Here is a 19,854-nt window from a genome sequence, read left to right on the forward strand (position 1 = left end):
ACTCTGGTACAAAGAATTAAAAATTTAACACAACTGCGAAACACTGATCTAACAGCATTAATACGCTGCCTATCTAATATTTGGCATACCTGTGAGGTGAATTGAAGTTGCAATAAACCATTTAGAATGCCTGTATGGGTTTCCTCCGGGTTCTCCGGTTTCCTCCCACCTCTGAAAGCATAGGTGGACTGGTTATATTACATTGTCCCTAGAGTTTTTGTGGTACCCTATCATAGACACCCCATCCAGGGTGTATATGATACCCGCCTCACACCCAGTGTTCCTGGGATAGACTCTGGGTTCACCCTGACCCTGACCAGGACAAAGCAGTTACTAAAAATGAATGAATTAATGAATATACTGTAGATGTAGAAACATTTTGTAAACATAACAAATGATTGCGTTAAAAAACAAAAAAACAAAAAACAAAACAAAACCCCAACATGTACACATTTTTCTACATGACCACAAGAGGGAGACATTACACTAGTGGCACATACTGGCTGTTTCCATTTTCCAGCTGTTTGTAGAATTTACATAATACAAGTCACATACAATATACTACAGTATGTGCAGTACTTTTTATTTATTTATTTATATATTTTAAGTTTCTTAAGTCATCCTCGATTCCAGAAAGAATAAATCAAAAGTCAAGCTCCCCTATTTCGAAATAAAATATTTTTAAAAAATCTACCAAAACATTCATGATGTTAGAGAGAATTTGCTTCCCTCTGGAATGAATATGTATGAGATAAGATAATACTTTATTAATCCCCAGATGGAGACATTTAGACACTACACTGCACACAATGTCCAACTATAGACTACAGTGTCGAGCTTCAGACAAATGTCGAGCATTTGTAAAAGACTCCGTTTCCTTTTTTCTTAGAAATATTGCGCCTCGGGTGTGTTAAAGTCATTTCCCTTGTAGGTCGAATTGTTTACATCCTGTTACCATCAAAACAGGCGGAAAAAAAAGAGAGGACTCAAAAAACACATACAACCCCCACTTTATAATCTATAGGTTAAACAGTATACTAACAGCGGGCTTGGCAACAATGTCCTACACGCTGTCAACAAAATACCCCCAAACATTTCTCACATCTGTCGTCCCCTTTCATGGTCAAACTCCTAAAGCCCCCGACCCCCGGAGAGAGAGAGAGAGAGAGAGAGAGAGAGAGGTGAAAGCCAACGCCCCACCACAGAAGGAAAGATTGTGTTGGCTGTGAAATATTCAGACTCCGTGGCTGTACATTTCGCCCGCCTACTCCTGATTACTTCTCCGTGTTCACTTCACTCCAGAGTATCTTATCGCCTCTTAAGCGCTTATTTCCTCCATATTGGACTGCAAATAGACATATATAGTAATTAAAACACCTCGGGACCTCGGGGCATTTTCCACAGATCCTCCAGACAGGTTATTTCAGCCTACATATCTTACTGTAGTCTCCTGTTGCTAGGGACTGGAACCTGGTTATTAAAATGGCAGATACTGAAGCAAGTCCAAGCTGTGTGGACAAACTGAAGGCTTATGTACGGACTCGGAAAGGGACCATACTGGCTGTGGAAATAGTAAGTGACCCTCTCTGGGCTTTCTTCGCCGTTGTTTGCCTTTATTATTAATATATATGTATATGTATATTTTTTTAACATAACTCTCTAGTAACGTAAATGAGCTATGGAGTAGGGTTAGACAGTTAGCACGGTTCCTGTCAGTCTCCTCATAGCAACCTGTAGCTCTGTGAACTCTTGACTTCTTCATGAAAATGTCAGGGTTTTGTTTTTTTTGTTTTTTTTGTAAAGTTATTTTTACGTTAGGAACAGCAGTTTCACCACATTTTCTAGTCAGAAATACTACTACTACTACTACTACTACTACTAATAATAATAATAATAATGAAAGCAACTTATTAGTTGTCTCTCGAGCTAAATGGTCATGCAGGTTACACCTCCAAACATTTTATGTCTTTTTGTTTGTTTTAAAAGAGAAACGTGAAGCATTTACTTCAGAAATGCTATATATATATATATGTGTGTATATATAAAGGCAGTTTATATTTGTATTTGCACACTGTAAATGTACATATTAGCATAGAGGTAGAGCAGTAATGCTGACACACCATAGCTAAGTCAACATTAGTATTGGTGAGGGTCATTTCTCAGTGTCCTGTGTTCTCCAAGGACTCATTTTCCCAGGGCCCTATTAACTTTATTACCTTTTAAATTTTAAACACCAAAGACACATTTAAATGAATAACATCATACATTAGTTTAAAATCCATCCTTCATCCAGACTTGAAATTTAGGAGAATGAACTAGGTTGCACACGCTGAACCCTCATTTGTGCGGCTCTAAAAATAGCTGTTGGTCTACATTCATACACTTCAACTCCATGCATGAAGAGTAGTGAAATGTATAGATTAAACTGAATTAATCCCAGCTCTCACTCTCATTCATGCTGAAGCCTAACTCCGGCTTTAATTCACCATGTGTTCATTATGTGCCATGTTAATCTGGGGAACATAGCACCCTGGGAACATAGATACGCTTACAGTATTCTCTCATCACATTTAGTGTTGACTGAAAGACTCTTTAACGTGTGTGTGTGTGTGTGTGTGTGTGTGGATGGTAAGGAGAGGTGGCGTGTAATTTTTGCCATTTGGTGCTGAGGTCAAGTCATAAAGGTTCACCTGTTTGCTTTACTCAAAAAAGTCAAAGGGATTCACCAACCGGACAAAGTACTAGGCTTGTATTGCGATTAAATTGCTGCACATTTTAATATTATTATAGCTAGCAATGCAGTGCCGAATGTTGAAAATGCCGCTTAAATTCCTTAAAATACAAAGACCTGTTTTCTGTCTGTTCAGAACTGGGTGGGCGTGTCAGATTCGGATTGAGTACGTTTACATGGACAGCAGTGATGTAATTATTGACCTTATTCTGAATTAGACAATATTCTGATTAAGGTGTTTACAAAGTCCTTTCATGTTCCTGTTTTACATGTTATAGAACATAGATCGATTAACGGCACACGTCATTACGTTCCCGTATCACGTATCGTCATACGGTTCGTCTTCGTTATGATACTGTATACCGTTTTGAGTGTTTCATTTAAAATTTTACAAAAGCTTCAAGTGCAGTTAATTATTTGTCATGCTACACGTGCAAATAGACGACTGCTTGAAGCCGTGGGCTGCATCTGAAACTGCGTACTTACCTACTGTTTAGTAGCCGTAATATATGTATTTCTCCTACTATATAGTAGGTAAGTACGTGGTTTCGGACGCAGCCGTGCTCTCTTGTTTTGCCGTCAAACGGTTGAGCGCTGCCGTGTGTGTACGTGTCCTGTCGCAAAATGCGGTGAAAACTCTCACACGACGTTAATAGTGTGATTATTACACAATAGTGTGACAGTGGGAATACTCCACACGTCTTAATTCCATTTGTGTTTACTTCGAGTATGACTTTAATCGGATTAAGGTCAGCAATAATCGCTGTTTACATGCTAGTTTCTTAATCAGAATATTGTCTTAATCGGGTTAATATCGGATTATTGTTGTCCATGTAAACGTACTGATTGACTCCTCAGTATTCAGAGGAGCTTGCAGTTTTTCCGAATTACCGCAGTTTTGGGCCGAGACGCATCGTGTGGCGTCATCACAGCGCGCGTTCAGTCAAAGCCCTCTTCGATTCACGTGCGTCGAACACGAGTACACAAGCTAAAAGGTCTCATTTACCTACAAACATCACTGCGAAAGACCGTGCAAAACAATTCCGTGTTCTCTCGCCAATTCAAGTAGTGTTTCGCATAAAAAAAACAAAGCAAAAACCTCTGCAAATTGCATCGCAAGTTTTTTAAGTAAATTCGAGCATTTTTGGCTGCGACAATCACAAAAAAAGCTCCACGAAATCCTGTACATACTGGCTAGTGCTTGAACAGTGTGTCGGAACGACCGAGTGATTCTTCCACAACGTTTCTCTTTATACACACCTAACTGTCCTAACTGCTGCATTAGTGTATCTTGTACATGCTTCAAGATGCACAATGTTCACTGAAAGCAGCTAAATTAGACAAGATTGTGATTTCTCTGCGCTCCACTGCAATTTTTAGGTGGTTTTAAAGGTTTTGGCAGTGAAGCTTGGCAAGATTAGCTTAACGTCCGTGCATTTTTCCTGCTCAACTCAAATGCCCGAAGGACACACCAGATTAAAGAGATTCTTAACTGAGTAAATGAATAAATGAACTTGCGTTATTGTGCAGCCGGTCCCTACTAAACAGGAAGGAGCCCATTATGAAAACGAGTTAAAACCATTAATAACGATCGGCGAAATCATGACGCAGTTTCCTGACCACAGCTTGAGGTTGGTCATGATTTTTACCTCAGTAGATATGACTGCCGAACTGATTGAACTGCCGAATTACCTGCGTAAAGTATTATTAGTATTTTATGATTATACATGCTAAATGTACTACTGTATGTGTAAAAAAAAAAAATAGTTAGATACAAAGACTTACATTAATTATAACCTTGAATGACAGGAAAGGTACAATGCTGCATGATTGGATCACATCAAAACAACATAGTAGCATTATGATTAAAGATACCCTAATCCACAGAAATGTCAAAGTACCCATTAACAGTAAAATAAGCAGTATTTAGCCCCACCCTGTCCAACGGCTTTCTCCCAGAATAGAGCAGACATAATGTAATGGCACGGTGGCTGTGTTCTAAAAACAGCAAAAAAAAAAAAACTTTCAACAGGGAAGGAACTGCTTTATATAAGAAGCAGCAACATGCAGCATCTGCAAAAAAGTGTGTTTTCTGTATTTTAAAGAATGCACTAGTCAGCACGGCATGATTCATCCACCGGTATTTCAAGGAAACAACAGGTTTGTGGTTTCATTTTGGTTGCATATACTTTATGTCCAAAAACAACACTTTTTTTTTTTTTGTGTGTGTGTGTGTAAATTTTCTACCCAATTTTGCCGCCTACCAGCCAGCTCCCCTCTATCATGTGACAGCTACCAACACGTGACCCCAACCAACTACATCTTGCGGGTCACGCTGCTTCACAGGGCAGTGTAACACACTCTGATCCGCCCTCTTCGTCTTGCATGATCTCACAGATTGGCTAATGCCACTGTGATTGATGGGGGAGCAAGAGTATGCCAGACTTCCTACTTAAAGAGCATGGTCACTTTGGATGACATGTCTCAGCAAATTAATGCGGAACTTCCTTTTTTTTTTAAAAAAAAAATAGGCTCAGTGCTAACTCGGCACTAAGCTGCTAAATTCTTCATGCTTATCCCCTTAGATGACAAAGATTGTCTAACTAGTAACACTCATGACGTGGGAGTCTTGGGAGAAGGACTATAGACTCTAGCCTTCTTTACAGAGAGGTAGCTGAGAATACTAAAATCTAACTTGACCCTTTACCATGTTCATCAGATTTTTATTTTTTTGCTTATCCAATCCATTTTTTTCCCGCTTATCCAGTCCAGCTTTCCAAGTTTCCTGTAGTATATTGCATCCTTCCTGAATATTGGCTATCTAGGTCGTTTTAATAATCATAATCAGTGTTGCAGATTTTGTCAATCGCTTTTTTTTATATAGCTTTACATCTTGCCCTTTTCCGTTAGACTGCATCTTGTGTGCGAACAATCTCACAATCTCATAATCTTATGTTTACTCGTATCATCCAGAGTGCTTGCTAAACAGAGCTGTGCTCTCATATCCGCTCGAGTCCCATGACATTATACGCAGAATGGTGAATCTGGTGAAATTTAAGGCTTTTTTTTTGTTTTGTTTAGATATTATAGTTTTGCACGTTGTGGTATACTTTGTATTTTAAAGAAGTACATATTCTTAAATATTCACTTTTCACTAAAGCGGCACAAGCATCCAACGAAAACAGTGTCTCATCCATGAGCCGTTTTATACCTTTCTAAAATATGAGGTTACGTTTAAAGAGTGAGTGCTATATTGGGAATGGGAATTCACAGTAGAATACTGAGAAGCACAAGTTTCATGCCAGATGCCCTTCCTGATGCAACTCTCCCCATTTTCCAGACTTGGGACCGGCACTGAAAGTGCATGTAACCCTCGCCATTTTCCGGGCTTGCTACCAGCACTGAGACTGCAACCCTCCCCATTTTCCAGGCTTAGTACTGTAATGACACTGGCTACGGGCTTGGTACCAGCACTGAGAGTGCACGGGCTTGTAGAACCCTCCCCATTTTCCGGCCATGGTACCGGCATTGGGAGTGCATGTAACCCTCGCCATTTTCCGGGCTTGCTACCAGCACTGAGAGTGCACTGGCTCGTACAACCCTCCCCATTTTCTGAGCTTAGTACTGTAATGGCACTGTCTATGGGATTGGTACCGGCACTGAGAGTGCACGGACTCGTAGACCCCTCCCCATTTTCCGGCCATGGTACCGGCACTGGGAGTGCATGTAACCCTCGCCATTTTCCGGGCTTGCTACCAGCACTGAGAGTGCACTGGCTCGTACAACCCTCCCCATTTTCTGAGCTTAGTACTGTAATGGCACTGTCTATGGGATTGGTACCGGCACTGAGAGTGCACGGACTCGTAGACCCCTCCCCATTTTCCGGCCATGGTACCGGCACTGGGAGTGCATGTAACCCTCGCCATTTTCCGGGCTTGCTACCAGCACTGAGAGTGCACTGGCTCGTACAACCCTCCCCATTTTCTGAGCTTAGTACTGTAATGGCACTGTCTATGGGATTGGTACCGGCACTGAGAGTGCACGGACTCGTAGACCCCTCCCCATTTTCCGGCCATGGTACCGGCACTGAGAGTTTACGGATTGTTAGAACCCTCCCCATTTTCGGCACTGAGAGTGCACGGGCTCCAGTGGCTGGGTTTGGTTCCCTGACCTGGACTCGAACCCGAGCAGCGACGATGAGATAGCTGCATGCTCACCTCAAGTCCACTAGGGAACCCTTCAGAGTCTGGTTCTATTCATGGCTAATGGTAGCCAAAGACTGCTCACTTTCACAGGAAGGGCTTGCAAACGGCCAACCACAACTCACGACGGGTTCACAGGTTGTTTCTTTTTATTTTTTTTCAATCCAGTGACGATATCTTGCTCTGAAAGGTGTCACATTTTCAAATGTTTGCTTTCCTGTCATAGACGAGTGCATATACACTTCTACACAATCATACCGCAACCTTCGAATCTGAAAGATTCTGAAGCTTGTGGCCGTGTCCTCATCCTCTAGACGAATTCATTCCGAATGAATCTCGAGCTTGCCGAAGCACCGTGTCCGCCCGATGTCTTCTTTCTCTGTTTCTTTCTCGTTGCAGAAGTGGGTGTGTATCTGTAGCATGTGTTTTAATACCCGCTCAGTGTGTGTAGTACAAGTGTTTACTGATCTCTCAGCAGTGGGCGTCCGTAAAAGAGACCGTGATGCCAGCCTGAATAGAGGCTCATTGTGCGTTTGCTGGAGTTCAGTCAGCTGCTGAGAGGCAGCTTGTGCCAGTCTCCTCTCCTCATAAAGCTTCAATACATATGAGTATGAAGGAGGACTGGCTGCTTGCAGCACCTCTAACCCCCAACCCTGTCGCACCCTTGCAAAGTCTAATAGCCTAGACAGGCTTTATAATTGACCTGAAGCTCCCAAAGCTAACCTGATTTGGGTTGCAAATCTTGCTTAACTGCAAGGGTGTTTGTTTATACCTGATCAGTTTTTTTTTCAACCAAGACCAAAGGTTTTAACCACATTTATACTTTCGTCACGTTGTTAACTGAAATGAGATCTAATTGCAAATCAGCACATTACACTTACTCACAAAACATTACTGTTTTCCCTGATTTTAGTTTTCTTTTTATGCTGAAGATTTGGAAATGTTGCAGTCTGGATTTACTTGTGAACGGAAACAAAAATCGGCTTGCCAAGAGTGATGTATTAATATACAAGTCCAAGTAAGTCTTTTCAATAAAAGAGCAATCCTGACCAAGTTATAGAATAATAAGGTCGAATAATCTGTTTGAGAAAGACTAAATGTATTACAAATGAAACTTTATTAGATAATTGTGCTTGCTTCCAATATTTTCCCATCACACGTTTGCTTCAAAGACGTCGAGAAGGCGTACATTCGGTAGCATTAGTTAATCGTAAGCCGTTTCCAGCCCAGCGCTTGTATTTCATTAACACCTGAGGGTTTGCCGAGAGTGTTAAACATTTGTCAGGCTAAGCGGATTGAGCTCAGAGAGGGGTATTAAAGGAAAAGTGCGGGCGGGAATTTACGAGCGTACCCCATGCTGGTGTCAGTTCACAAAAGTGGGTTGTAAAGAATGCTAGCTTTCTTTTTTTTTTCTTTCTTTCTTTCTTTTTTTTCTGTTTCACCAGGCTTCTCTGCTGGAAAACATGCTTGGCTGAGACTGCTTGATAAGACACTAGCAAAAAATGTTAGTCATTCAGGAATGTTCATGCGAGTGGAGCCCAACCCCACTATGGTGTGCAGTTCAAACCACACCCTAACATGGTTGATTCAGTTAACCAATGGCGTGTATGCACGGTTGATTTAAGCACCAGGAGTGTTAGATAAGAGGTGAAACTCTTTTTGGACTTTAAACTTCGTGTATATGTGACAAACTCGCTGGTTGTGAGAGGTGCGACTGCTATAGGACAAATGTGAATAAAACGAAACGGAGGACAGTATAGGAGTCCTCTGGATTCTGTTTCACATTTACACCACAGTACACATGTTCGCATAATAGTAAAATATCTCAAATCATTTTGAACAAAAGCGTATTAATGGAATGAACACCTGTACATTCATGCAATTATCACGCACAACAGTGTTATAGAGTGCATACAGAGCGAAGGAAATGATGATGTGTCATTGTACAAAACTGGTTTTGCTCTGACAAATCTAATCTAACAAGTCTAACAAATGGACGTGCCTCATCATTTCTAACCCTTCTCTGTTATCCAAAAGTCTAACGCTAACCCAAAATAAGCACAAGTTCCAGTGAACTGAAGTTTCGATATAGTGTGTGCACACTGTTTCCTAGGCAACGGTTTTGTTGTGTCGCTGTGTTGCGCTTTATCCGTTCACAGTTAGTAAACCGTTACACCAGCAACCTGTCAACCGTCGCTGGCGCTGCCAGAGAGAGGAGAGTCACATCGTGGTTTCGTAGATGTGTAATTTCACATTGATGATACAGTAAACCACAGAAATCCTCAAGAGATGTCGGAATGTTGTGTTGCACGTTTTTGGCCAATGCGAATAAACTGGGCACTGTAAAATATGGCCCTGCTGTCTGTGCAGGAAAGCTCTCGGTACTCTCTCCCCTGAAAATCACTTGCCTGTTATGGACGTCTGAAGACGGCAGTTGGTGTCTCCTTCCAAGTGTATTCGGTTGCCGTATGATGCACAGCTGCACCGACAGATGCACATGTCGCATAGGAAGCATGGGCTAAAGCTCATGCTCAGTCTCGGGTACCAAACTGTACTTTCCTTTGTCGTTGGGCGTTACCATCAAGGGTACATCTTTTGTACTTTTAGTATGCAAAGGTTTTACCTGAGACGGTGCATTTGGTACACCTCTGGTCCTTAACGACTAAGTATGTACATAATTTTTTTTTATATATAGGTATTGTCATGTTTTCTTGTGAGGGACACACGGTATGACCAAAAGTTTGTGGACACCTGACCTTCATACTATATATATATTTCTGTCAACAAAGTTTGAAGCACACAATTGTACAGGATGTCTTCGTATTCTGTAGCATTACAGTTTGCCTTTAGTGGAACTAAGAGGCGCAAACATGTTCCAGCATGACAATACTCATGTACACGAAGCAAGGTTTTTAAAGTCATGGTTTGCCAAGGTTGAAGTTGAAGAACTCAAGTGTCCTGCACCAGAGCCATAACATCAACCAAAGTGAACACCTTTGGGATGAACTGGAACGCCGACTGCACCCCGGGCCTTCTCATAGCACATCAGTGTCCGACCTCTTGTGGATGAAAGAGCACGAAACACATCCCAACAGCCACGCTCTAAAATCTAGCGAAAAGCCTTCACAGGAGAGTGGATGTTAATATAACGGCGAAGGGGGACTAAATCTGGAATGGGATGTCCAAGAAGCGTATGTGTTTGATCGTCAGGTGTCTACAAACTTTTGGCCATATAGTGTACATAGTAAAGGTACAACAAACAACGTATCCGTTATGGTACCATCCCAGCGGCGAGAAAAAGTGCAGTTTGCTACCATAATTTCTCTAAAAGTGGTCCTTGGTTAGTAGCTTTTTTGCGGTAGAGATGAACTAGCTGTTGGGTGGGAATTGGTAACGGCCAGTTGAAATAAATTGGAGTAAAAACAAAAGATATTATACAGTATCCCAGTGTTTAATCCCAATTGCGCATTGCATGTGTCGTTCATTTTATATATTATTTTGTATCCTTATAACGTTGTCGATGATTGATTAGTTCAACAGAATAACAAATGCAGCGCAAAGCAGGGCAGGTAAGTAACTACACAGAATACAAACGTTATTAAGATAAACTCGATGTGCACACAGGCCTGGCACCACGTAGGGGCAATTATTGTAAGCTATTAGACATGACAAAATAAATGTGAATAATTTACCAGGATAAATAAATAAATGATCAGTAACACCTGCTGGACGCTGCGTAGCAGGAAGACGCTCATTACAGGATGAATGAGGATCGTCAGTGGTGAGATATGGGTCAGACATAACAAAAGAACAAATTGTATGGATATACTGTATAAAAAACCACAGAACCCTGACCTTTAGTTGTACAGAATAGTGAACGGTCTCTTCATCTACGTTGTTAATTAGTGGAAATAAATCACAGTAATCAGCTGTATTGGGAACACTGGCTTTTACGTTAGTTTATTTTTAAATTCGTAATATGTACCTAAGATTTGTGCGTATTGTAGGCATGTGAAGTAATTTCTGTCTTGTTTGTAGCAGAGGTGATGCACTGAATGAACGAATCATCTTGAAGTGCTGGATATTCATTTTTATGTATAAATTTAACTTTTTTTTTTTATCTTGAAACTACAATCTGTCCTTTCGAAAAGACATTATTCCACAAAGCCAGACTGACGATAAATAAAACAAATAAGCTAAAATATAAAACTAGCATACATGGTTTGCGTATTCTCTTGCTTTCAGGTGGTGTATCAAATCCCTACTGGAAAATAGGTTCGTGTGATACTGTTTTTATTTTCCTCCTTGCGATTTAACATGAATAAAAATCAAGCTGAATTATTTAATTGTCCAGAACTGGTAGCTTTTCCCTAAAGACAGGGAAAGTGAGCGTTTCTACTATTTCAGGTTTAACCCTCTTGTTAGGTTGTGGGGGAAAAAAGTTACATCCATTATGTTATGGGTCAAAATGACTTCCACAGTTTAAATACGCACAAAAACAGCAGAGAACAGCTTCAACCCTTTATTATGGCTTGTCCGAGAAGAAATATTTGCATAGAAGTTCATGACCCTAAATGAGGAAAGTCCACATATTTCAAAGTGGAAAAAGAGAGATTAAGCAGTATTTCAGACAGCTTAAATGTGGAAATGAGTCAAACTGACCCATAACATAATATAGGATGGTTAAAGAGTATGGGAGGGTGTAAAAATATGATCAACTCTGCAGTCTGGAACTGCTTGCTGGCGGTGGCAATCGGAAAAACTCTGCTGGATGGTGGATTTTTAGATGATTGTGCAATAATGCGTAGGAACAGTAATTACACACCTACATTTTTTTTAATATAATAATACACATCGGTTGTTGAATGTCCGTATGGCCTGCTTGAAGTGTCTTAACATGTCTGAGTGCTGGCTGGGGCAGTAGAACAAAGAAACAGTGTGTTTAACATAGATGATTAAATTAATGATGGAATTTTCCAGGGTAGACCAAAGTGGCACTAACTGACACGTGCAAGGCCTAGGTGGCATCATTCATACTTCAGCCACACCCCAAAAAACCCCAAATCTATATATATACACCGTAAGGGAAATCATCAGCATTGCAAAATTTTCTGCAGTAAGATATTTCTACATTTCCTCTAGACTACCTCTAATGCCCTCTTTCCTTCAGTTCCCCAAACTCATGAGCAGCTGCTGCTGTGACCAATTTGAGGCATATGTACAAGCACAGGTGCCACATCTGCCAGCATGTGTACAAACTCTGACGCACTCTAAGCTGACCGAATACATTTAAAAAAAAAAACAACAAACTTTAACAATACAAGTGATGAAAATGTGATGTTAATTACCACGATGTTGATGTCGCCTATTTGGATGCAGAGTCAGTCTAAGGTTCACACACAGAGAGTCGAATTTCCCCACGTAGTAACGCAGGAAGGCCTTGCAAAGGTTTTGCTTTTATTTCTCGATTTTTTTCCACAACTTATTCCACTCGTGATAGCATGGTCCGCCATAGGTAGTAACGTTAATAGCAGCAGGACACGGGATAGTAGTGGATTTGCCTGTTCATAGATCTTTATTAGGGCAGAGAGATGTAGAGGTGTTCCTAGCATATTTGAGTAGCTTCTCGGGTGTTAAAAACATTAAATCTATTATTATACAAATAATTATTTCGCCACTTAATAATTAAATGATTAATTATGCCGTGATCTACTCTTGTAGCCCATCCGCCTTGACGTTTTGTGCATTCTGAGATGCTTTTCTGCTCACCGTGGTTGTAAAGAGTGGTTATTTGAGTTACTGTAGGCTTCCTCAAACTAGTCTGGCCATCCCCCTCTGACCTCTTTCATCAGAACCACAGAGCTGATGCTAACAGGATGGGGGGTTTTTTTCTTCTTTTTTTTTTCTAACCATTCTGGAAAAACTCTAGATACCGTTGTGCATGAAAATTTCAAAGAAATCATCAGTTTCTGAAATACTCAAACCAGCCTTGAACCCAAAAAACATGCCATGCTTTTAGATGTGAGCAATAACTGAAGCTCTAGATCAGTTGCTGCATGATTGGGTTTTTTTTTTTTTTTTGGATAAAATGTCCATGTTTACATAATACATCCTGTTAAAGTGGCCTATCGAATAGTTCAAGGATACTTTAAGCAGCATTTTTAGACAATGGTGTGATTAGGTTTGTGTCATGCAAGCAGGGCACAGGAGGTGGCACATTTCCCTTGGCGGTTGTTTTATCAACACATTTGAGTTTACCGTAGCAACAGTGAGTCACAGCGGTTAATTGTACTCTTAGTTATTGGAATCTGAAGCCTAAACACTGTAGATGGATTACTTCCTTAGCATTTGCATTTAGCACTTTGATGAGTGATTAGAGCATATAGACATTAAATACTGTGGGCTTGTTGCAAAATTCCCCTTGCTTGGCAGTTAGGTTCATTACTCGCTTTAGCCGACTAGTCATCGCTTTGGTTCTGTTATACTGATCCAGTACTACATTTTAACCGCAGCATAATAAATAGACGACCGTACGAAAATAACAGCTGTAGAAATAGAGAGCGTATGAACGAAGGGATCCGAGTGTCGGAGGTGAATGGAGTATACTTAGCGCGCAGTGACTTCTGTAATAGGCAGGATTATGGGGTCTTCGCGTGAAACCTTGTAAGGCTCCTCCATACACAACCCCCAATTTTAGCATGGGGTGTGGAACGCAGTGGGAACACGAGACATGCTTTTCTCACCTTTCTCACCAAGGTTTTTCATTTAAAAAAAAAAAAAAAGAACAATAAGTTTAAGTAGCCCCACAAAGAATTTGTCATGTGGGTGTGAACAGACACCTAAGCTGGTGAGTAATGTAGGCTACTACGGGTGCTGGATTTTGGCTTCATGGTAACCACTATTTAGACAACATTAAATAAGAGAGGCCATACCGGGTGCGTCAATGACATCAGCATCAATGAGACCAGTATTTCTCAGTATGAATTCAAGTATGAAATGAATATACATGTGAATGGATATCACAGCACATACAACATATTTACAGTACACTATAAGTCAAACATACGGACACACTGGATTGAATCTACTGTATATTTTTCATAGTTAAGTAAAGACATTCTGATAAAGGCTTATGGTTAAAATTCATTTCTAAGACAGCTGTAAATGTGTTGATTTACTGCTGTATCCAGATGCACTTTTAACAACCGGTTTTTACATAAATGTCCCCCCAAGCAAGTAGATTTGATTTCATTTTAGAAGTGCTTAACCTGCTTGGGACCTTTTTTTAAGAAAAGACTCCCTTATGAAGCTGGTTGAGATGTCGGCAACAAAGTGTGCAAAACGTCATCGTTAAGAATTTCAAATAGCACTAACACTCCTTCACTGGCTGTAGAAAACACAAACACACAGCTCCATAGTAGACTGGTGTACGAGACTGCAGAAATTCGATTTGAGGAACAAATTAAGAAAGAAAAATGCTGTTTGTTTGTTTTTTTGTTTGTTTTTTTACCAGGGGACATAATTTGCATAGAATTGCCCGGAAGCAGATAACAATACATACACGACTGATGATTAAATGACAACGATAAAGGAATAATATTGATGTGGTACAATATTAACAAGACAAAGCTTGAATCTCTAAAATGCAACAGGGTAGTAGGGATGGCATGCGCTATCCTCTGGCATTAAGAGTGATACCAACCAATCATGGGTGCCTGTGAGCTCATGTATGTGGAAGAGGGCAGACAGCACTTTCCTCTGAGTGTGTTACTGGAGGTTGCAGTGTCCTACCACGTCATGGTTATCGGTCACCGATAATCGGCTATCGGTGCCGAGTAATCGCTTTGGTCGATGATATGCATAGTTGTGAACCATATTACAGTAAATCTTAACCTCATCTCCTTTTCTCTCTGTGTGTCTTTTTGTAGCTCCTGAGCTTTATCATCATCATCTGTTACGCAGCATCAGCGTATGGCGGATATTCAGCAGTGGCTATTTGCGAGATGGTCTTTGCCATCGTCTTCTTCGTCATCTTCATGATGGAGTTGGATAAGCAGTTCCTGGTTGTCAACTGGCTTTGGAGTGTAAGTAATATACAGACAAAGTTCATTCACCCTCTGTTTAGGCGCCAGCAGGAGGATATATACCAGTATACGAACATATGAAGTGAGTGATCACATGAAGCTACAAGAAACTGCGTTTTTATGCGCATTAGTTTCTCACGAAATACATCTAATCTAACATAGCATCTTGTCTCTGCCACCGTCTGTCTTGAATAGTACAGCTCCCGTTTCTAATGGAAAGCAGTTGTTTGAAAGTGTATTCCAAACCATACGTTACAGTTTTATGAGCTAACTTCTCACACGATTCAATACTTCGGACTTAAAGCAGCAGAGAAAGATTAGAACGATGTAATATCTTTTTTAGATGAAAAGCTTCGTATATTTATTTTAGGCTTAGTGCTTAGAGACAGAACTAAACGTACCTTTTGTTGTTCTTTCTTGCCTGCTTTAGGATTTGTTCCGTGCCGGGATTGGTGCACTGCTGTTCATCATCACCTCCCTGATTTGTGTGATCGGCGGAGCCGGAGACGGAGCGCGCATCGCAGGGGGGGTCAGAACTTTCTTTCCGAATTTACTTTTGCCTTTGATACACGTGTTAAAGTCAAATTAAGTTTTGCACTACAGTATGTGTTCATTAAGTCATAGCCTCCTCTTAACAGTTATACTGTACGTCTTGACGTATGATACGTTTTACATTTGTAATAGAAGTAAACCAGGTTAGCATGTTTGCCTCGCACCTCCAGGGTTGGGGGTTCGATTCCCACCTTCGCCCTGTGCGCTTGGAGTTTGCATGTTCTCCCCTGTGCTTCAGGGGTTTCCTCTCCGAATCCAAAGACATTGTATGTTGACTGGCATCTCTAAATTCTCCGTAGTGTGTGCGAATGGGTGTGTAAGTGTGTGTGCGATTGTGCCCTGAGATGGGTCGTCCAGAGTGTCCCCCACATTCCAGGCTCCTCGTGACTCTGTGCAGGATAAGAGGTACAGAAAATGGATGGATCGGACGGACGGATGGATGGATAAATGCATGGACGTCTCCAATGATATGAAATTTATAGAACTGAAATGTTGTTTTGAAGCTTACTGAAGCTGTTTTGACCCAAGAATAACAAAATGAACTACAATTGACTGGTCTTCTAATATAAACATTTAAACAAAAAGTGATTTTACTACTTTTTACACTCCCTCTATCTCTCCCAGCTGTTCACACACATCTGCCACGAGGAGCATCTCAATATGAACATTATTTTCTGGCCTCAGTGAAACCGCAGTGGATAATCTGTGCTCTTCTCTGTTATAGGTGTTTGGACTTATCGCAGGCATTCTGTTTGGTTATGATACCTACACAATTTTTGCAGAAATCAAGAGCACCCGAGGGCAGTCGGCCGTTTCCACAGGTCTAGATTGCTTACTGTAACACGTACTGTATATACACATCCACACACACTCGCTGGTCAGACGTTATGTTAATGAACCATAATGGGATTTATACATTTAGATTAAATGCAACTGATTTGCAGGTTTTATCTTTTGTGTGTAGTACTCTTGTTCTTATTTTTTATTGTTGTTGTTGTTGTGTTTTCCCCCCACAGATGCTTGAACACTTTTATAACAGCAACAGCACCCACTTGGGAAGACTTGGGGAAGAAACAAGGGATTGAAACATGGCAAACTAAGAACGATGAGGTCAATGTTGTGGAGTTGTGAATGCTGCACAATGGTCAAAACATGACACAAACGAACTGAAATATCTGAGCTAGTTAAAGGGAGGCACTGTATATGATAGCAAGTTGTAATTACTCCTGCTTAAACCAAAGCACCACAAATATTTGGACATGATGTCGTCTGGCCTCTTTTTATAGCAAATATTTCAGCCTGTCGAAGCACTAACATTTTAGGGTATGACAAAACAGCTCGTTTTAACATCACAGGACTAGGGACATGACTAGGGAATTCAGAATGGAACGGACGAGACGGGTCAAACTTTTAAAATGCTCAGTCCGTCTTTCCCAAGTCAAAAGGGAAACATCACACCAAGTAAGGGAACTGCAGAGAAGAAATCTTGATTCCATTTAGGTTTGGAGCTGTGTTGAGTCTGTTTTAAAAAAAAAAATACAATGTCCACTTGAATTGGCAAGGTGGAACGTTTCAGTTACAATTGATTTATTTCTAACAACTAATATTTGATAATTGTATGGGTTATAGTTGTGCATTTGCATAAAATAATTAATCTGAAGTACTACGATAGTAGAGGTGAGATGTTTCTCTCTAGTTATTTTATTTTTTTTAAATACTAGCCGTCAAATGAATAGAAGTAATACTATAAAATTTATAACAGTGCTTTGCGATATTTCTGTTTCAGATTTGTTTAATGTTTCGTTAGAATGTTGTTAATTGACGTTTTCCTCCATTTTCATTTAACAGTAACAGGGAAAATAAAGGGTGCTACCACACCCTGATGTTTGAATGATTGACCCAAGTTCCAAATGTAGATTATAGAAGGTTTTTCGTGTTTAAACATGTTCACTGTACACTTGCAACAGGAATAAAGCTTGAATGCAACCTCACTCTTGTATTAGTTAATAATGTTTCTACAGGAAACGGATAAAAACCACCTTTTTTTTGGACTATAAAGAACAATAGTATGTATTCGCTCAGTGATTTGATACTGCACTGTTTTCCTTAATCTGTGATCTGATCTAAATTGTTTCTGTGCATTATCTGATTACAGTGGGGTTATTTATTTATTTGCTAGATTCACACAGCCCTATATAAAGAAATTTTTTATTGTTTTGTGTGATAGATTTTGTTCATGAAGGCCTGCCATTATTTCTTTTCCCATGTTGTTTCCTGGGGTTAATATGCTTTATTGCTTTTTACACAGTATGAGTTTTATACTTTTATAGTAAAAAAAAAATAGGCTACTGAAAATGTTATTATTAGTTGCCTGTACTGTAACAGCCTTAAGACTTTTTGTCAACAAACTCAGGATACTCAGGATAGAAGAAAGTTCCAATGTTCAACACTTTTATGTTCATTCTTGATAAGATCGAGAAGAGGATATTCTGCAGTATTTTTATTTTATTGTCATGTTTCTAATGTTCCTGTTTTGTTTTTTCATAAAGCAATGCAGAATAAAAATCTTATAACCAAATATCTGTGGTACAGCCAATGGGAACTCAGACAGCATTGTGGGAAATGGTTGAATACAGCACCACCTTGTGTCTACAAAGTGAATACAACTTTACATTTACATTATTGACATTTGGCAGATGCTTTATCCAGAGTGACTTACAGAAGTGCTTCGAAGTCTCTGTCAATAAATACATTCTCATACTAATTCACTAGGTAAGGGAGTCTAAACAGACCTCACCAAGAGAGTGGGTATAGAGGGAGAGCAAAAAGGGAACATGCACTGAGCATTATGGGACACCGGTGGAGTAAGTCTGCCGGAGCAGATGCGGAGCCCCTCCATGTCACCTGACATGTTTGTCCATCCAGGTAGGAAGCAACCCATTGTCATGCCTTTTCATGAGTTCAAAGACTCATGGCAATGGGCAAGAGAGTCTTATGGTTGATTATCAAATGCTGCTAAAAAGTTGAAGAGGATATATATTTAATATATTACAGTAACCACTGAATGGTCATTATGATGCTTTGGCATTTCAGAAATTACAATAAAATCTCAGACATTAAGCTAAATTGGATGTGTAAAACAATTTATATATATATATATATGCGCATGTGTGTGTGTATATGTATATATATATATAATATATGTGTGTGTGTGTGTAATGTACTCACCGTCCACTTCAATAGGAACACCTGTATCCTTGCTCATTCATACAACTGGCAAAATATCACCTCATTACTTTTTCCATTCTTCAACACTCCAGTTTCAGTGATCCTGTGCATAGTGTAGCCTCAGATTTCTGTTCTAGGATGACTAAAATCCAATGTAGCTTCTGCTGTTGTAGCTCATCCACCTCAAGGTTCCACATGTGCGTTCTGGAGATGCTTTTCTGCTCACCATGCTTGTAAAGAGTGGTTATTTGAGTTCCAGTTCCAAACCAGTCTGGCCAAAGGGTATCAAACTTAATGCAGTAAACTCAAAAGCCGTTAGGTTAGACAAACTGATAGGCCTTGTTGATCACTATGTCATGGGGGAGATAACCGTCATCATATACCAGCATACACCAACACTACTGTGCAAAATAACAAAACACTTTAAAAGTTTAAGGTGTTGTACAACAAACGCATTATTGTTTGCAACAGTTGTAGGACGAGTTGTTGAAAATTTGTTGAAGGGTAACATGACTCTGAATGATGATTTGTTCCCTGTTAACAAAGCTAATTTGTTGATCCTTGATGATGTGATTGTACAGAATTTATTTTGCCAAGGTAAATCCTGCAGGACCATCAGTTTAAACACAAATTATCTGATGTTGTTTAAAAATCCCAGAGACACCAATCAGGTCGATGTACTAGGAAGGCAAATGTATCCCAGGAACACAATGTTTTTTTTAATGGAATGTTATCAAGATGCAACTAACAAACCTTTCGGATACCTGATGATTGATTATAAAACAAAAACACCCGAACACTATCGGCTCAGAACAGATGAACTTTCATCATATCCGGTAGTATATCTCCAGAAAAGAAAGTAGTGAAAAAACTGTTGGACTGTGAAAACGTCAGTTAGACTTTGTACAAACATACCGCTTTTAAAAATATTATTAAAAGCAACACCCAAACAGAGACGGGTTATTTTACAATCTGCCACAGACGACCTCATTGTGACATTGTGTGAAGTAGCTCTTAATGTTCTCTACGGCAATATACCACTCACGTCGCAACAATA

The 19,854-nt window shown here is 40.0% G+C and overlaps 1 protein-coding gene across 1 annotated transcript; it reads left to right on the top strand.

Annotated features, from left to right (window-relative positions):
• The first annotated feature begins 1,065 nt into the window (after positions 1 to 1,065).
• On the top strand, positions 1,066 to 18,147 carry plp2b (proteolipid protein 2b). Its single transcript, XM_053624344.1, has 5 exons — positions 1,066 to 1,572; positions 14,862 to 15,017; positions 15,448 to 15,546; positions 16,294 to 16,390; positions 16,586 to 18,147. Exons 1-5 carry the CDS (start codon positions 1,483 to 1,485, stop codon positions 16,591 to 16,593), a joined length of 450 nt encoding a protein of 149 aa, XP_053480319.1. The 5' UTR covers positions 1,066 to 1,482; the 3' UTR covers positions 16,594 to 18,147.
• The last annotated feature ends 1,707 nt before the right edge of the window (positions 18,148 to 19,854 follow it).

Source organism: Ictalurus furcatus, chromosome 5, assembly GCF_023375685.1.
Source record: "Ictalurus furcatus strain D&B chromosome 5, Billie_1.0, whole genome shotgun sequence".
In the NCBI taxonomy this organism is placed as follows: domain Eukaryota; kingdom Metazoa; phylum Chordata; class Actinopteri; order Siluriformes; family Ictaluridae; genus Ictalurus; species Ictalurus furcatus.